This window comes from Pelobates fuscus, chromosome 4, assembly GCF_036172605.1.
Source record: "Pelobates fuscus isolate aPelFus1 chromosome 4, aPelFus1.pri, whole genome shotgun sequence".
Lineage (NCBI taxonomy): Eukaryota > Metazoa > Chordata > Amphibia > Anura > Pelobatidae > Pelobates > Pelobates fuscus.
The window spans coordinates 300,600,027-300,619,438 of NC_086320.1; the positions used below are offsets into that span (position 1 = coordinate 300,600,027).

At 37.8% G+C, this 19,412-nt stretch overlaps 1 protein-coding gene across 3 annotated transcripts in view; it reads left to right on the forward strand.

The window, feature by feature from the left end:
• DIP2C (disco interacting protein 2 homolog C) overlaps positions 1-19,412 on the forward strand; it is a 446,084-nt gene that overhangs the window by 355,192 nt on the left and 71,480 nt on the right. For all 3 annotated transcript variants that reach the window (XM_063452241.1, XM_063452243.1, XM_063452244.1), the window contains 6 exons: positions 2,144-2,265; positions 4,705-4,816; positions 7,136-7,245; positions 7,810-7,940; positions 8,698-8,866; positions 11,954-12,124. In XM_063452241.1, the coding sequence (XP_063308311.1) occupies positions 2,144-2,265; positions 4,705-4,816; positions 7,136-7,245; positions 7,810-7,940; positions 8,698-8,866; positions 11,954-12,124 (815 nt within the window). The remainder of the gene's footprint in view (positions 1-2,143; positions 2,266-4,704; positions 4,817-7,135; positions 7,246-7,809; positions 7,941-8,697; positions 8,867-11,953; positions 12,125-19,412) is intronic.

Here is a 19,412-nt window from a genome sequence, read left to right on the forward strand (position 1 = left end):
AACCAAATGAATTATGGTTCAATATCAGAAGAAAATATGCATAACATATTGTAAAACAATTTGTTTGTAGTATTATGGCAGGTTATCATAACACACTATGGTAGCTCTACTAATAAAATACACGGCATATATAGTGATATTAGTAATATCACTATAGAATTTTATATTGAGAATTGTGTTATTCATAGGAGTGTAAAATTTACAATGTTACAATGTTGGGACTACTTAAGGGAACACTCAACTCAAAATAGCATTCAATTTAGTTTGTAACTTGCATTCATGTTGATATAGTTTCTTTATTTCCAGGGTACTATCTGTCTAAATAGTTCCTAGCTTCATCTCTTTATTTATGGTATGGTGCCCTTATGTAAGTGGCTTCAATGCTGTGGTCATAGACTGGTTCAGTTCAATGGTAAAACCATCTGTTATGGAGAACTGGTGTATGTACACCCAGACATACTGGCCCAATTTCCCTATGACATGACACCAGGTTAATCGAGTGAGTGCACTACGTGATCTTGCAGTGTTTCTGTGAGAACAACTGCACAAATGTCAATAATTATTGACAGTTAAGCAAATCCTTATTTGCGTTATTGATTCTAGAGAAGATATATGTCAATTATTGCCACTATGTTAATCTCTATATCAAGAAGAATTGGTTTATCGGAACTAAGTAGACACCACTACCACTGATAGAGGTAAGATTAACTTTAAGTCCATTATATAATGGGGGGAGGGGGGGGGAGAAAGCTTTCTCTTTGAAGTGGACCTGTCAATCTAAAAGAACATTTTCTAAGCCAATACATTTTTAACAAATTGCCCATATGGTGTATTAAACTATTTTTTTTATATACCTCAGCAGTTTTAAGCTACTTTGGTCATGAATTGACAACTAAATTGGAATCTATTGGCGTAAATGTGTATTTGAAAGAACAATAATCACCAATTCAGCTATTTTTGTAACTGGGCTATTTTGTCCTAAATTTTGCAATTGATTTGACATTTTTAAAAATGCATCACCACAGAGAGGGCCATATGTTAAAAGAATACAAAGACACACACATCTAACCGGTCCTTTTCCTGATTTTATCAACAGTTCTAAAACAAGTTACAAAGATTTAAAAGATACAAAATGAGCAGCCAATCAGAGAGAGGAGGTCAGGTGCATGCTGGGAAATGTTATGTTCTAAGCTCAAGAGACAGGTAATGTAAAGTGAACATGCTCTTACAAAAAAACTAAAACTGCTGATATGTTTGAAAACATTTTAACACAACATATGGGCAGTTGCTTAATTAGTAGATTAATGAATTTGCAAACCAGCTGATGACTAATTACATTACAGTTATCTATAAAACACGTCCATATATTTTTACGTCCCCACTAAAACAGTTTAATTATTTGAACTGTAAATATTCTAGGAAAGAGCAATGTGTTGAACATCTCAGCATGTTTGATGTTCTCACAATTAATTAATGAAGTAGTAATTAGTTTTTTTAAGACAACCTGCACATTATTTGTAAAAAAAAATCACATATTTAGAAGCATGTGCTATCTTTATATTTTGTTGAAATAATGAGAAAGTATAAAGGAGTTTCTCCAAACCAAAACTAAATTTAAAAAATCACTTGATGCTTCACAGTGGCTCACTTCGACTTTTATATATGATGCCTGGGGTGCAACAAATATGGAGTAGGCAGTTGAACTTTTTCACACTCAGCTCAGCAAATTAAGGATATAGTAGTGTGTATGTACTTGTATAACAATTGCTTTGGGTCTCTGGACATGCTTGAGCACAAGCACAGTGCATAACACATGCATCAAGCTATCAGGATAATTGGCATACCACAATCAATGCAGCCGTTTGTAAATCAATACTAGAATGTTGGAAGACATGGGTACTGGAAGCAGGGTGTGGACAGTAAGTACCATAAGTAAGGTCACAAGAACTGTAAAACTAAGGTGGTCTTTTTTGTTTGTTTTATTTGCTATTACAGCAGCAAAATCTGTCTTCTTGGTTTACATGTGAATTTAACACTTTATCCTTTGCACCACATAGATATTGTTTATTTCGAAGTGTTGTTTTTTTAATGTTTTTTTTCTGATAAGACTGATGACCTTTTCATTTATTTCCACCTTGTGCAGGAATAGATCTAATTGCAGCATTTTACGGCTGTCTATATGCGGGCTGTGTGCCAATAACTGTTCGTCCTCCACATCCGCAGAATATTGCAACAACATTGCCCACAGTGAAAATGATAGTAGAGGTAAGAGGGTTTGTTACATAGTAAGTTTCTATGTGTTGCTCTGACTTTAAAGATATACTATAGTGCCAGGAATACAAAGCTGTATTCCTGGCACTATAGCTCCCTTTGCCTCCATCCTCCGTCGCCTCGCGGCACTTGGTGCTGGGTCGCAGCTGCGCCTCCTTCGACGTAACTTGACGAGGGGGCACTACTCGCCGTGCGTGAAAATAGCGGACGATGGATGTCCTCTTGGAGAGCATGAGGATGTCCAGTGTCAGTTAGCGGACCAAAAGTCCGGTAGCATTCCAGAAGCTCTTTAGTGGCTGTCTGGTAGACAGCCACCACAGGCTCTCTTAGTGCTGCAATGTAAAAATGTGTAGTTTCTCTAAAATGGCAATAGACACACTGGATCCTCACCACTTCAATGAGCTGAAGTGATCTGGGTGCCAATAGTGTCCCTTTAAATGGCCTGTCATATTGAAATTTTTGAATGTTGCTTACCTGTTTTGTTCCACTGGGGCATCATTCTCTGCATTTTACTTTTATGGCTGTAGTGACCAATCTCTGAGGCACTGCTGCGGTGGTCTAAATATTATATGATTCGGAGACTAACAAAAATACGAATACCAGCCATGTTCCTACTGCATCAGGTTTATTATTATCTCTCAAATAAAGGAACACTTTAACATAAAAACATATCACATATATATTTCTAATGTTAGAGTGTTGCTGCTTTTAAACGTACCTGTCACAATAAGATCTTTGGTATTAGTGGCTTACATTTTTACATTTTGGTATTGTAAGCAATCCCACAGAAGTAGAACAATAGAAGCCAATTGACATTGAGTATAAAACTATTTTGGGATTGAGGACACATAAATATTGAACATCACTGTGCACTTAAATGCACCCATCATATTTAAATTTTTATTTTATTTTTTTTGGCTACAACTAGCCCTACATGATGTTTTTATTACATTTTATTTTACATAAAGTGATGCCAAGTTATTTCATGACAAGATTATGCCAAGAGGGATATACTGAAAAATTACCAAGAGCATCCATGTTGTTTTTCTCCATAGATCTTCCTAATTCATTTTTGTGCACATGCAATAAAATACCATAAGTGCTTATTGAACTTAGAGGATTTCTGTTGCCATCAGTTTGTGCAAGTGTATATATCCTGGACTGGAATTTCATTAAAATTCTGTCACAATCTATATATTAGTTTTTCAGACATTTTGAGTTAAAGTGGCGCTTTCATTTTTACCTCCCAGAAAGCTCAGTACTTTGTCTAATATAATGAAACATGCACTTTTCCCCCAGGGGATCAAGAGACACAAAATAATTGGATACACGATTAGACAGCATGTTGCCATCTGATCTATTGTTTTGCTATTTCACGTATAATTGTAATCATCTTCTATTAACAGCATAGGATGATGTGTTTAATTAAAAGGGAATATTAACATTTCTGCTACATTTAAACCACTGTGCTTCCCACTGTAAATATTTGCACTAGTTTCTGGTGAGGCTTAAAGGGACATGCATCACTTGACAACATTTTTTTAAACCATCAAGCAGACACGTTTAACCCCTTAAGGACACATGACGTGTGACATGTTATGATTCCCTTTTATTTCAGAAGTTTGGTCCTTAAGAGGTTAAACAAATTGACATATAAAATAAAGCAAGAAAAACTTTAAAAAGTATGTAATACACATTTAGAAATATAATATAAACTTGGTCAAATTGCATTGTTGGGCACACCTCTTAAGTAGGAAAGCATACCCCCACTCCCCCTCTTAAGCACCCTTCTCAGTTTCAGACTAGTCCACTTATGACAGAAACAGGGCATCATTGTGCAGCAGCAGGAAAGAGAATCCCAACAGCAGAGCTTGCTCTGCATGATCACACTCCTCTGCAAGGTGAAAAGACCTTCCAGCTGAACGTGTGTAAATCTGTCTGGCATGCCCAATGCACTTTTCCAACATTCCTAGGGATAGATTGGTTAGATCAGTGTCCGCCACTGGAGGGTGTGTGGAAAGCATAAGAAAGAAGAATCCGGTAAATATAACAAAAAATCATATTTACCTGCTAAAGCTTTTGAATGAGACAGTTGTCTCAAAGTGATGCATGTCCCTTTAAATCTGTATACTACTGTAGGGTTTACTATCTGTATTAGTAGTTATATTGCTTTTTTATGGAAATCCTTCTTTTATATAATTTGCTCATTGATTCCACCCAGTAAAGCATATGAAATATGGTTCTTCATACAAGACCAATGTGAATAAAGTGCCTAACATTACACAATATTCCTGTATTGATTTTACTCCTGCATAATACTCCATTAATACTGCATAATACTCCATTTTCTGATACAAAAACTCAGTAAGAGTTCCTGGGAGAACTGAGCTAATTATTTAGTGATTTTACTCTCTCCCTCCCCACACATCCCAGGTGAGTCGTTCTGCCTGTCTAATGACTACTCAGCTCATTTGTAAACTGCTAAGGTCAAGAGAAGCTGCAGCAGCGGTCGATGTCAGAACGTGGCCTCCAATCTTGGATACTGGTGAGTGTTCTCGGAGATTCATAAGTATGTAATGCAGTTTGTGGGTCAATTGCTTTTCCACTATCCATAATCCATATCCTTACTGGGATTCAACATTATCCTTTCAACACCATACATCATTGGTTTCACAAGAAACTACCCTAGCATGAAACCAAGTGTGTATATGTGTATATATGTATATATATATATATATATATATATATATATATATATATACCCAGTGGTGTATCCTGGTTTTGTGCTGCCCTAGGCAGGACAAAACTCAGGCGCCCCCTTGTAGGCAGGACAAAACTCAGGCGCCCCCTTGTTTGCCTTGTTTGCCTCGCGGCTAAAACGTCCCTGTATATACCTATATCTATCTCTGCCACCAATATTATTGCTGGTCTCTATGATGCACAGGCTACCAGACAGAGATACTTTAGAGCAGGGGTTCCCAATAAATTTTTCCTGTGGAACCCTCTGACATAGTGTATCAACATCGTGGAACCCCTCCTCCCTCCTAACTGATTTTCTTGTGTGTATCTGTGTTTGTATGTGCCAATGTATGTATCTGTGTGTGTGTATGTATCTGTGTGTCAAGGTGTGTGTATATGTGTGTCAAATTGTGTGTATCTGTGTTTGTAGGTGCCGGTGTGTGTCTGTGTATCAAGGTATGTGTATCTGTGTTTGTATGTGCCAGTGTGTGTATCTGGTGTGTATATGTATCTGACACACACTGGCACATAGTGGCACACAGATACACACACTGACATACAGACACACACACCTTGACACCACGTACACACACTCAGATGCACACAGTGACACATACACACATCTTGACTCAAAAATACACGTACACACAGTGTCATATACACACACTGACACACACTCAGATGCACACACACTGACATACACCCACAGGCACATACAAACACACTGATATACACTGGCACATACACACACACACACACACACACACTGACATACACACACACGCACACTCAGATACACACAGTGACACATACACAAACCTTGACACACACTCAGACACACATACTCTTTGACAGACACACATACAAACACATGTAAAATCTCATTGACAAGCACACATACACTCACTAACAAGCACAAATATACTCTGTGACAAACACACATACAAACTCCTTTTAACAGACACACACACAATTTATTATTTTAAAATTTCACTTCACCCAGCCTCCCTACCTTTGGTCCCTGCGGTCCAGTGGGGCTACTGGGCTGAGCGTCTGGCATGCAGTCCCTGGGGCCCAGTGGGGCTGCTGGGCTGGCTTGCAGGCGGCGAGGGAGGGAGCAGTGATCTTTCTGCTCAGTTCCCTTGCACGCTTCTTAGTGATGCCAGAGTGACATCATATTCCGGCTCCGGCATCACTACTGTCACTCTCCCCTGCTCAGCTCCCTCGCTGCCCACCTCAATTATCGCGGCGGTTATTTTGTTTTCTGAAATTTTGCTGGAACCCCATTTGTGTTCTCGCGGACCCATATTGAGAAACGCTGTTCTAGAGACTTATACACATTCATATTTACAGATACACACAGCCGGAATATACACGCACCCTAATATATACTACCAGACACACACACAATACTAAACACACACTTTGCTAAACATAAACACACAGTCACACTGATATATATATATATAATAATATAATAAAATATATAATACACACTGCTTCACACACCCACACTTTACTACACATATATACATTGCTGAACACACAATCATCTTCAAATACATACATTACTACACACATATTACTGCCATACACGTACAATGCTACACACAATGCTGAATAATAAATGCAATTAGTAAAGAATGTGGAAACGTGGCCTTTGTGTTTTCATTTAAAACTATTGGCCCACAATGTGAACACTAAATGAAGATTGCATGGGAGTTCTGCCTGTCTACAAAATGTGATGTAGATGTAGATATGTGAGCAGAGTTAAAACCTGGTATTGTAGTATGGTGTATTTAGCAGTAATTGTGGCAGGAGTGACACTTTTAAAAACTGTAAAATCTGAATGTATTCTCCAAAAACAAACTACTTATATAAGCTAAATCACCACTGCAGGTATCTCACATGGACTAATTAAACACGCTACTTGCAAACTACAATACATTAAGTTTCACTTCATGAGCTAAACTTCTCTAATGACTTTAACTGTACAAACCCCTCGTAACCTTGCTTTCTCATGTAAAGATCCAATGTATTCTTGGAGTTCATTCTATGTTGAATACCAGTACGAACATAAGAGATGTCAGATTTTGAATTTGCTTCTGTTTATTTCCGTATTAAGATGATTTGCCAAAGAAGAGACCATCTCAAATCTACAAACCCTCTGACCCAGAAACATTGGCTTACCTTGATTTTAGTGTATCTACGACTGGAATGCTTGCCGGGGTAAAGGTATGTACAATTTCTTTTTAATGATATAATTCTACAGCTCTTGCTTTCTCAGTCCATTTTCTTTTTTCATATCGGTGTATATACTAAACATCATTAACTAATTTTCTCTTTCTGCCTGCTTATCTGTCATTATTTATCCATTATCGTGTTCTCCCTACCATTAAGCTAAAGCACCCCATACAATATTTTTCCAATTTACTGATGCAAATTCAAATCTTACTTTTGTATCAAATATATATTACTTTTAAGAAACACATCAGTACAGCATAACAGTTTGAGAAATCATGTTTGCACAAATCTCATACAGTGCCCTGCTCGGTATCTGTATGAAAACAAACGGTATTTAAAACGTCATCCTTTTTAAGCCAATGCATGGCTGTGATCCAAAAGGACCAAGGGCAAAACCTCATCTTGGGCTGTGTAGTTTTGTTCTTTTAATATTCACAGCTCCTCTCCTTCAGTTAAGTGGACATTCTAACATGGTGTTGACTCCACTCTTTTAAATGGAACATGTTTTAGACTACCATATATTTTAACAATTGAGATGTCTGTTGCTTCTTGCAGATGTCTCATGCAGCCACTAGTGCCTTCTGTCGTTCTATTAAACTTCAGTGTGAGTTGTACCCATCTCGAGAGGTTGCAATTTGTTTGGATCCTTACTGTGGACTGGGATTTGTTCTTTGGTGCCTCTGTAGGTAAGTCCAGATATTAATCCTCAAATTGGAAATTCTGTGTTCAGTTCCCAGAACCGTGATTAACCCTGTTAATGTTTCGTCTGTGAGGAATTTCATGTTTCTGCTAAAGTAAACATTAATTTCCCCTCTCAAGCACATTCTCAACTTAGACTCCCACTCAAACTGAGAATACATATCATGTCTTTTGGCAATTTTGTAAAAAAGGTGAAATATAGAATTGGCAATAAGGGCTTTATGAGTCCCTCAAACCATAAAAGAAGGGGTTGATTTTTCTGGTACAGTTTAATTGCTTTAGCATGTATGTTGATGCTGACTTTTTTAGCCAGTCATTGCTGCCTCTTTATTGCCGTATTGCTTGCGCTAGCGCCTTCGCTTTAGCCCGAAACAGGAGAGGTGAAACCATGCCTGGAGACATATCTTGAGTTTTATATAATTTAAGAATGTTTTAGCACTTAAACTTAGGACTACGCTGGGGGACTCTTGACCCATGACAATTTCATTGAGATGAAGTTATTATGATGCATGCAGGGTTCCTGTAATAAATATATATATATATAGATATATACAAAACAAATAAATAAGTAAAAATAAATAATACACGTTGAAAAATACAAGTAAAGATGGTATGTGGTTTTTTTTTTTAGCAGTCAAACGGCTATTTGTGATATATCCATGTTTGTGATAGTAGTGCTGTTTATGTCCTAAAGTACTGCAGTGTGACACATAGTGCATGCTAATATGTCTCCTGTTTTTACAGCGTGTATTCAGGACACCAGTCTGTTCTAATTCCTCCCTCAGAGTTAGAAATCAATCCTGCGTTGTGGCTTCTTGCTGTGAGTCAGTACAAAGTGAGAGACACTTTCTGTTCTTATTCTGTCATGGAGCTCTGCACTAAAGGGCTTGGCTTACAGACTGAATCCTTAAAGGTAAACAATGTCATCACTTGGCGTGAATCTCAATCATGATTGAGTGAATTACCATATATATGTTTAAGTTGGTGGTTACTAAAATTGTTATAGTTGTCAGTTTAGAATCCTTTTTAAAATACCTGTAACATGTATTTATTATTGGTTCTCCACGCATATATATCTATAATGCTAGGTGCCTGGATAATTAAAGGAACACCATAGTCACCTAAATTACTTTAGCTAAATAAAGCAGTGTTAGTGTATAGATCATTCCCCTGTAATTTCACTGCTCAATTCACTGTCATTTAGGAGTTAAATCACTTTGTTTCTGTTTATGCAGCCCTAGCCACACCTCCCCTGGCTATGACTGACAGAGCCTGCATGAAAAAAACAAAAAACTGGTTTCACTTTCAAACAGATGTAATTTACCTTAAATAATTGTATCTCAATCTCTAAATTGAACTTTAATCACATACAGGAGGCTCTTGCAGGGTCTAGCAAGCTATTAACATAGCAGGGGAAAAGAAAATCTTAATTAAACGGAATTTGCAATAAAGAAAGCCTAAATAGGGCTCTCTTTACAGGAAGTGTTTATGGAAAGCTGTGCAAGTCACATGCAGGGAGGTGTGACTAGGGTTCATAAGCAAAGGGATTTAACTCCTAAATGGCAGAGGATTGAGCAGTGAGGCTACAGGGGCATGTTCTATGCACCAAAACTGCTTCATTAAGCTAAAGTTGTTCAGGTGACTATCGTGTCCCTTTAAAATAACAAATATAAGAGTAAAACACATTAGAACCTCAAAAACAAAAAGAGCAAACCGTAATAAATCCTCAAAACAAGAGCAAAGCAAATCAAAATAGCAGCTTTTAAAGTAACCAAGCATGATGGTTGCACTTTAAATGTATTTTGTGGCTAAAACAGAAATTGCCGGCCTTTGCATATATCATGCACATCACAAATTTAAATCCCCTCATTTTATTATAGCAAATGAAATAATGCCTTGTAAATGATAAGTATTTTTGCAGATATATTAAAATGTAACCTGTTTTGCCAGGAAAAAAAGGCTTATCATGCATTATTACTTGCATGCCATGGAATTACAGACACAGTTATATGCATGAAATTTAATATATTCTGCCATCGTATGAGCTGTTTTTCAATTCTAACCATTAAGGAAATGGGAATGTGGTTAGTGAAATCATTAGCTGGCCACTAATCAGAGACGTTTGAGTGAGTCTTTAATATAGGGAGGCACAGAGCCAAAGTTTACAAGGTACTGAGTTCTAGAGAAATGGGACAGAGAGTTCTAGAGAAACATTTCCTGCGTCAAATTGGAAGATATTGTTAGAGGAGGCAGATGGTAAAACGAAACAGGATATAGGTAAATGAATGGGAGAGAAAAAAATCAAAATGGCGGCCAATGTTATTCTTGTGCCAAAAGCTGATGCAAACTCTTTTCAGGTTGAACAGCAATTTGTAATATAGCAATAGTTATAGTGAAGTCATAGATTCAAGTGTTGCATTAACTTTGAAGAAATATATGCTTTAATGAGAACTGCTGACTAAAATTCAGCTCTTCTGTATAAACAATTTATATTTGAAAAGTAATAATAGAACATTCTTTACTTTTACAAAATACGGTGGAACGTTCCATCTTGATGAACCACAGCTATGCTTTTGCTACATTGTTTGCTGCCTAAATCTTCTTTTGGGAGATACACAAAGTGTAAAACATAAATTGAGCTGCTACTAGATGTGCACACATTTCAGTAAAAGTGTATTCGTAAATTATGTGTTTTAAGTGAAAGTAATATTGTATGTGACCGTTATAAAAGAAGAAAAACAGATTTGTTAAAAATAATTTATAAATTAATTTATAAAATGTGTGATGTCATAGAAGCAAGCTTTATGAATTTAGTAAATATAGTTTTCAGGTAAATGCATGAAGCAAGCAACATTATAGCTGATGATAACTATCCTGACTTTATAAGGCTAGCTAGATATTTTATATGGTCAGATATGTTAAATTCCTGCTGAACTAGCTCTGCTTGTGAACTGTTTAAACTTGGGTAAATGTTTGCACCTTCCTGAGTTTCTAGATTGTAGATATATAGTTTTTAGTTTATGTATATACATACGGTAATTTGTTTGCTGGCACCCCACTTTAGTTTAGTTTTTCAATTGTTTATCTGTTGTTTATTTACCACCACTGTATTTTATCAGGTATGGCAGCATATTAAAAACATTTTTTTTATCTTTAAATAGTTTGTGTATATCTGGTCCCTTGTTGCTGTTATAATAGCATCTAATAATATATATTCAATAGCATATACAGGTTTATTTGGCACACCTACATAATCCAGGGTGGGAGCCCTTTTTAATTCAAAATCAGCTTTAAAAATGTATAGCACATATAAATCTATTGGATTTTGGTCAATGCTGATTCAATAGCATGATGCAGCTCCTACGTACTTCTCAGCCATACATATGGGTTTTGAATCCCCCCACCTCATACCAAGGGTGCTTTATTGGACTTCGATCTGGGTGCTGTGTTACCATTTAAGTGAACTGAAGTCTCTCATCTTTATGGAATCTTCTTAAGATAATGTGTGCTTAGTGGTAGTGGCGCGTAACATTTGTCAACCTGGGAGTATCCATTTTAATTTGTGGAAATATATTGCACCCTACAGACTGATGAGTGCAAATGCTCACATACAAGGCTTAAGTCTAGGTAGTAGGACTTAAATGATGATCTGATTATATGAAGAGGTCTGGTGGATGCCAAGTAAACATTCTGAAATTGATTACATCACCGGTCTGCATAATGTATGCCAGGATGGGATTTACATTACATTCTGTACATTCTAACTGTTATAGTTGCATGTTTCAGAAGAAATCTGTTTGTTAGACCAAGTCATCTTCATCTGTTAACCAATTTCAGTGTTGATTTGTTCAGTACATTTCAGTGACTCTTTTTCAAAGATGCATTTTTGTATTACATAAAACAAGTATTACATTTATGTATTGGTTTTCTATTTTGTTATACCTAAATATGCAACAAAAACATTTGAATTTTTTTTTTTTTTTTTAATTAAATTTCACAGGCAAGAGGGCTAGATCTGTCTAGAGTACGGACTTGTGTTGTAGTGGCCGAAGAACGTCCACGAATATCTCTCACCCAGTCTTTTTCAAAACTATTTAAAGATCTGGGTCTCCATCCAAGGGCCGTAAGCACATCGTTTGGCTGTCGTGTTAATCTAGCCATATGTTTGCAGGTACAATTTAGTTTATTATTTTATTAATGATTAAAAATCACACTTTATCACACACATAAAAGTGTGATAAAGTAGAGTTATTCCTTCATTTTTCATCTTTAGATCTATTCTTTAAAGTCTTCATATCCTCCTCAATGTTTTTTGCAGTTTGTCTAATGAATGCACAGTAAGTCTATTGACTACAAATGTGTCTTAGTCTAAAACAAAATCAATTACATAATTTCTCTATACTAAATCTTAAAAGGAAGATCAGTTTTTATGAGTAATTATGGTATGATATGTTTATGGGCCTGTGAAAGCTTCAAGGCTAATCAGATCAATCACCAAGCTGCTTCACACTGTGAATTATTGCTTTATTATGTAAATAGCCCAAATCTGTTATGGGTGCTACAGACCTTTTTTGTTCTGATGGCATTATCTACTTAGTAACATGCATTTCGTATTTCTCTCCATGCTGCAATCAGCAATTATTTGGAACAAACTAAATTTTTTTACAATTTAGACCAAGTTAAACAAATTACAAAAAATCGCTCCTGTATTGTTACTACTCCGCTGTGTTGACCTAAGATGTATAATGCTTGTGCTCTCATCACTCCTTGATAATATACTGTTTGGTTAATAACCCCAATATCTTTAATATATATAAATACATTTTAAAGGTGTATCATGAACCCCATGGTGCCTCTGAGGCTTCCCAAGGCCTGGTTATAGCTGTGAATATCTTCTTAATAATATGTTTAGTTGACAACTTAAAGGGGATGCCTTCGTTCGGTTTAGTGATCTACATGTTTGGAGAAGCCATTAGGAAGAATCGAACACTCACACCCAATGAATCAAGATATTCTTTTTTTACATAACTTACAAACTCTAATATTTGTGATCTTCTTGGTATACTTACCAGCCATGAAGCTAAGCACTACATTTTTGGAGTATTTTTACTTTGGCTAGTACAATTTAACACATGGTCAGAACTGTCTATACTGGTAAAAAAAGGCATCATACTTTTCTGACTATTGGCAAATAATTAAAATAAAAATATACAAGCAAAAGGATGATTTTTCCTTTAACCCCTTAAGGACCAAACTTCTGGAATAAAAGGGAATCGTGACATGTCACACGTCATGTGTCCTTAACCCCTTAAGGACACATAATATGTGTGACATGTCATGATTCCCTTTTATTCCAGAAGTTTGGTCCTTAAGGGGTTAAAAAGGTCTTCGTAAATGTATTGATATTGAATCCTTTGTGTTTGTGTCTTTGAATTCATATTTAATTAGCATTTTTTCTTGTTTCGATAGTTTTGTATTCTTTTAATGTTATTTGAAAAAGTATTTTCTAATTGTGTCTAATTGTTCAACTGTACCATTCTGATTTTTTTCAAGGCAGTGTAGGACAGCCGTTTCCTTCTATAACGGAACAACTGATTAAAATATATAACCCTTCCCCATATCTCTGTACGAGGTGAAAGCAGCAAAGTCAATAAGCTGAGGTCCATAATGGCAGCCTCCCAAGCTAATCTAGGTGGAAGAGCTAAATGAATCTCATTTCTGTGTATTCCTGTCTAAATATATTGGATTTTTTTTCTGCTTCATTTCACTGAATACTTTTCTTACCCAGCCAGCACAAAAATGAAATTAGAAGATCACATTTGAGTTTTGAAGTTCCTGTGGGACTGGAATAGGACACACACACACACTGATCTTGCTTGCACAGGGAATTAGTCAATGAGGTGTTTTAAACTCTGATCTACTTAGAAAGCTACTCAGAAACATTTCTTGATGATCTATTCTCAGCAAAAAGAAAAAAAAAAAAACGTTAAAGGAACACTATAGTCACCTAAATTACTTTAGCTAAATAAAGCAGTTTTAGGGTATAGATTATTCCCCTGCAATTTCACTGCTCAATTCACTGTCATTTAGGAGTTAAATCACTTTGTTTCTGTTTATGCAGCCCTAGCCACACCTCCCATGGCTATGATTGACAGAGCCTGCATGAAAAAAAAAACTGGTTTCACTTTCAAACAGATGTAATTTACCTTAAATAATTGTATCTCAATCTCTAAATTGAACTTTAATCACATACAGGAGGCTCTTGCAGGGTCTAGCAAGCTATTAACATAGCAGGGGATAAGAAAATCTTAATTAAACAGAATTTGCAATAAAGAAAGCCTAAATAGGGCTCTCTTTACAGGAAGTGTTTATGGAAGGCTGTGCAAGTCACGTGCAGGGAGGTGTGACTAGGGTTCATAAACAAAGGGATTTAACTCCTAAATGGCAGAGGATTGAGCAGTGAGGCTACACGGGCATATTCTATACACCAAAACTGCTTCATTAAGCTAAAGTTGTTCTGGTGACTATAGTGTCCCTTTAAAGTGACAGCATAAAACTATAAATAACTCATTAAACCTAAACTGCAATCTTTGGTTATTAAACAAGTGTGGAAAAGTAAAATAGCTCTTTAAAATTGATGCAGGAGTTCCTTTATTGCAGTAAAATGAACATTGTTTTACCACAAAAAGTATTAAAAGGAATCCATGATTGAGATATTTGCAAGGGTGAGGAATAGAGTGAGGTAACTATAAAACACAATTGAAACCGCAGCACTTCCCTCGTCCTATAATGCACTTTGAGTCTCTGGGGGATTGAGCCTCTTCTTCCAAATTCACATATGAGCACATGTAACGTCAGACTTTCCATCCATAATGCTGCATGAAAATATGGGATCAAGGTATTTTTTTACACACTAGCGTGCACAGCAAATTTTGCTTAAAAACAATAATTTAGCTAAAAGAAGTAAAAAAAAATACACAATTTTACAAACATAACTCGCTATTCCCAGCTCACGCAAAAGTACCCGGACATATGTAGACAGGGGGCACAAAGGGCAGTTTGACCCTGCATTAGGGTGTGCCTATGTACACTTGGCACCCTCCTCTTCCTCCCGCACAAAGCTATGTTTAAACTTGTTTATGGTGTAAAAAAACATGTTTAGAAAAGCACTATAATCCACAGTAACTTTTAGTGAGCTGTTCTACAAAACACTAGCTGGAGCAATACCTCGTTAACTCTTATATTTGAGTAGGAGCCAATTCAGACCCTGCACACTATATGCACTGCTTCTCGAGTCTGTTCCTTTAGAGGATCATGTACAAGGTTTAGCTGCACAAAGGTGCTTCTTTGAAGTACCAGTCAATTCTAAAACAAATGCCTTGGTCTAGCAAGTTAATTTGCTTTAATATTAGACCAGAACATCTTCTCCACAGTCAACTAAGTCACCTATTTCCATCACGATGTAGATAACTGGGGATCATTTTATTTTTTTGTGATAAATATGCCAGGAACAAATGTCTAGTTTTTTTAGGCCTTCAACTTCTCTAGTAGTTATTTTATCAGCTTAACCTTATTGGATTTAACAAGCATTTTGACACATTAATAAAAGTTATCCACCTGTCTTATTCATACCTTCTGGCTCTAGAGATGTACCGTATTTATCGGCGTATAACACGCACCGGCGTATAACACGCACCTCATTTTAAGAAGTAAATTCCATGAAATTTCCCTTCCTCCCATAGTATCCCCCCCCCCCTCATCCCATAGTGCCCCCCCCTTTCCATAGTATTCTCCCCCCCTCCCATAGTATTCTCCCCCCCTCCCATAGTATTCTCCACCCCCTCCCATAGTGTTCCCCCCCTCCCATAGTGTCCCCCCTCATCACATAGTGTCCCCCCCTTTCCATAGTATTCTCCCCCCCTCCCATAGTATTCTCCCCCCTCCCATAGTGTTCTCCCCCCTCATCACATAGTGTTCCCCCCTTTTCCATAGTATTCTCCCCCCCATAGTATTCTCCCCCCCAAAGTGTTCTCCCCCTCCCATAGTGTCCCCCCCTCATCCAATAGTGTCCCCCCTTTCCATAGTATTCTCCCCCCATAGTGTTCTCCCCCCTCCCATAGTGCCCCCCCCTCATCCTATAGTGTCCCCCCCCCTTTCCATAGTATTCCCCCCCCCTCCCATAGTGTCCCCCCCCCATAGTGTCCCCCCCTCCCATAGTGTTCTCCCCCCTCCCATAGTGTCCCCCCCTCCCATAGTGTTCTCCCCCCTCCCATAGTGTCCCCCCCTCCCTCCCTCCCATAGTGTCCCCCCCTCCCCTTGTCCCATATTTACTTACCTGTCTTGAAGCGCGGGCCGGCTTCACAGCGCGCACCGCAGTACAGGAACTTCAATTTCAGGTTCCGGTTTCCGGCGGGACTGAAAGGAAGTGTGCACACTTCCTTTCAGTCCCACCTGAAATTGAAGTTCCAGTACCACGGTGCGCGCTGAACACTGGCCCACGCTTCAAGACAGGTAAGTAAATATGGTATATCGGCGTATAACACGCACCCATCATTTGCCCCCTATTTTCAGGGAGAAAAAGTGCATGTTATACGCCGATAAATACGGTATATAAAGTTTGTTTGATTATTATTATTTCTTGTCATGCAAGAAGTAGTTAATATGTCACAATTATTTTTCATAATACTCTATTTGTTTGCTTACTCTATAGTGCTCAGTGGGTTTTAGCCAAACAGTGTTTCTCTGTGACCAATCGCCTACCTGTCCAGTAAATCTAGCACAGAACAGGACCATTCAGATCTGTCTTATTTGATCCCAAAAAAAGAGCAACTCATTTTAATCTGTTTTTGAAGTAACTGTTATCAGTATGACACAATGAAGCCATTAGATCAGACTGCACAGAGGTAAACGTTTATTTATCAAACAGTAGGTATGAATTCACAATCAACTTAATTTTAGGCCAAAATAGCACCGTTGTAAAAATCTCTTTGTCAGGCTTTTTTTTGTTAGTTCTTTTTAGTTAGATTTTTTGTACAAATTGTGCAAATTTCTGTTTTGTGAATAAATCCCATAGTAATTTAATATTAGCAGATGATACCCGTAGTATTTTTTACATTTTTTTTAAAAATGTTTTATGAATAGCTGGCAAAGAAGGTATAAAATAATGTCATTTGTGGTATTTGCTTGGGATTACTGTTGTGGAAAATCATAGTGGTTATGGTAAAGTCCAAACCCATCTGAAAATGTAAAGAGAGTGAGTGCAATTTATATCATTATTTTCCCGTGGTTACCACAGAAAATTATTACTGAAATAGAAATTTCATACATATATAAAATGGAACCAACCACAGCATAGATTAATAATTCATCCTAAATCCTGGCAGACCCTTAACAATATGTTCCAAGCTTTGTGCTTACTGTCTCTGGTGTTTTTGATATCTGTCTTAAAGTGACAATACCAAGTTTCTGAAACTAGATACTAATTAAGGAATCAACTAATAAAGCACAAGAAAAATAAAATATATGTTAACAAATAATTTCTACCTTTTAGTTCTGGTAGTAATTTACTAAGCTCCATAACATCACAAATATATTTACAAGTAAGAACTAATTTGGGAAGTTGGCCGATCTTATTTTCGAAATACACAGTAATCTGACTCTTTTAACACTCTTTTTGGAGCAGTGTTTTCCATGTGCATTCTTATTTGCTATTTATCACAGTAGCCATTGCCGGATTAACATCGGGGTGGGGTTGAACCCGACCACTCTGCTCACACTGCTGGGTAACCTGAAAAAAGGCAAATTGGGGGGGCTCAGACGGAACATGTATTTCTAAGTAGAGGTGCTGCTCTAAAGACCAAAATATGTACAAAATACAGATTAGACAACAGTGCACACACACAAAAAAAAGTTTACATTTTACAAGGCTACTTAAAATCAATATCTTGGCAAACAAATATGGGGATTCTGTTACACCATGTGGCTATATTGTGTTAAGCCCACCACTACATCACAAATCAGTCGTGCACAATTTTAACATGGAAGATTAACATAACTGCAAAAGCAGCCACTTAAACTGCTTCTAGAGAGTCTCCTTAATCCATGCTTTCCTGTGGTCCCCTCCAAAGGGTGATGGGTGGGGTGCTCATCCCAATAGGAAACGTATCTGGATTCCAAATCTACACAGGAAAAGGGAATTGGGGGGATCGGACGACACCCGAAACATGTATTTCTAAGTAGTGGTGCTGCCGTAAAGATCCTGGACTGGCAAATATGTGTGGAACATTGCATGTATTAAACTTTATCCAAGACACTTGCCGAGGAATATCGATGGATTCTTTTGTAAAGAACACATTTCTTAAGAATAATACCAGGAGTCCAGGGAGTACACTGGGGCATATCCAATATGTGTATTTATCATATTGACCTCTTAAAAGAATCACAATAGCGCTTGATAGAGCATTAAATGAATAAAGGATAGCAGCCTAGCAATGCAAAGAAAGATGCATAAACTCTATAACTATACTAGGAGTCGCATTATAAACTGTATAAAACAGTTCATAGCAAATAGTTTATGAACACTCTAATAAAGCATATTGCAAGGCTTCTATGATCGTGGATTAGGCTATTGGTTAGACAAGGCACTTAGTCCACAGTCCAGTGGGCACCACAACCTGTAGGGAGGGGCCACACCACAACAGGCTCCACAGCTGCTCACACACCCCACTTGTGATGCTTCATTGTATGCTGATGGAACTCGTAGAGTCTTTCCTATGCATCCCAGGTGACCCAACAGCATAGTTGGCATCCTGAAGCTGGAGCAGTCCATGAGCTTCCCCCCTTTTTAAGAACTCACGGGCCTCAAGCCCCCATGCTCCAATTATCTGTCCGGGCACTGACTTAGAGACCACCAGAGCCTCCACTGCTCCTCACGACATTCCCGCCACTTTGCCGATATAGGCTCCGTCAGATCCCATGACCACCGCACCGTCAAGAGCCTCAACTTCCTCTGCACAGGAAGGCTCACAGAATAGTGGTCTGTCCGCTTCAAGCCTCCACACCATGCCCAGTTGTGAAGGCAGCTCGGGTCCCATATGTATGCAAATAGTAGAGGGGTTTCAAGGCTGCATCACATAGCACACACCACACTCTGTGAAGAGCTGCCAGTCAGCCAAGACAGAGATTGGATAAGCAGGCGGGTCAACATAGTTGAACATATTTGCATGGACCAGTATGAAATCTCCCAGTTTGGGGCGGGGTGCAGCTGCCGTGGCTGTTCAGAACTGTAAGAGCCAGTCCGTTAGGCTCAGTACAGTAGATATTGTGTTCTGTATCCTTGCTCTAGGGCTCCATCAACACTCTGGCTCACCCTCGAAGCCTGAGAGCCTGTAGATGTATCTCTGTTATCGTGCACAGTCCTATATTTCTTATATATAGGCCTTTAGATCTCTCATGACGTG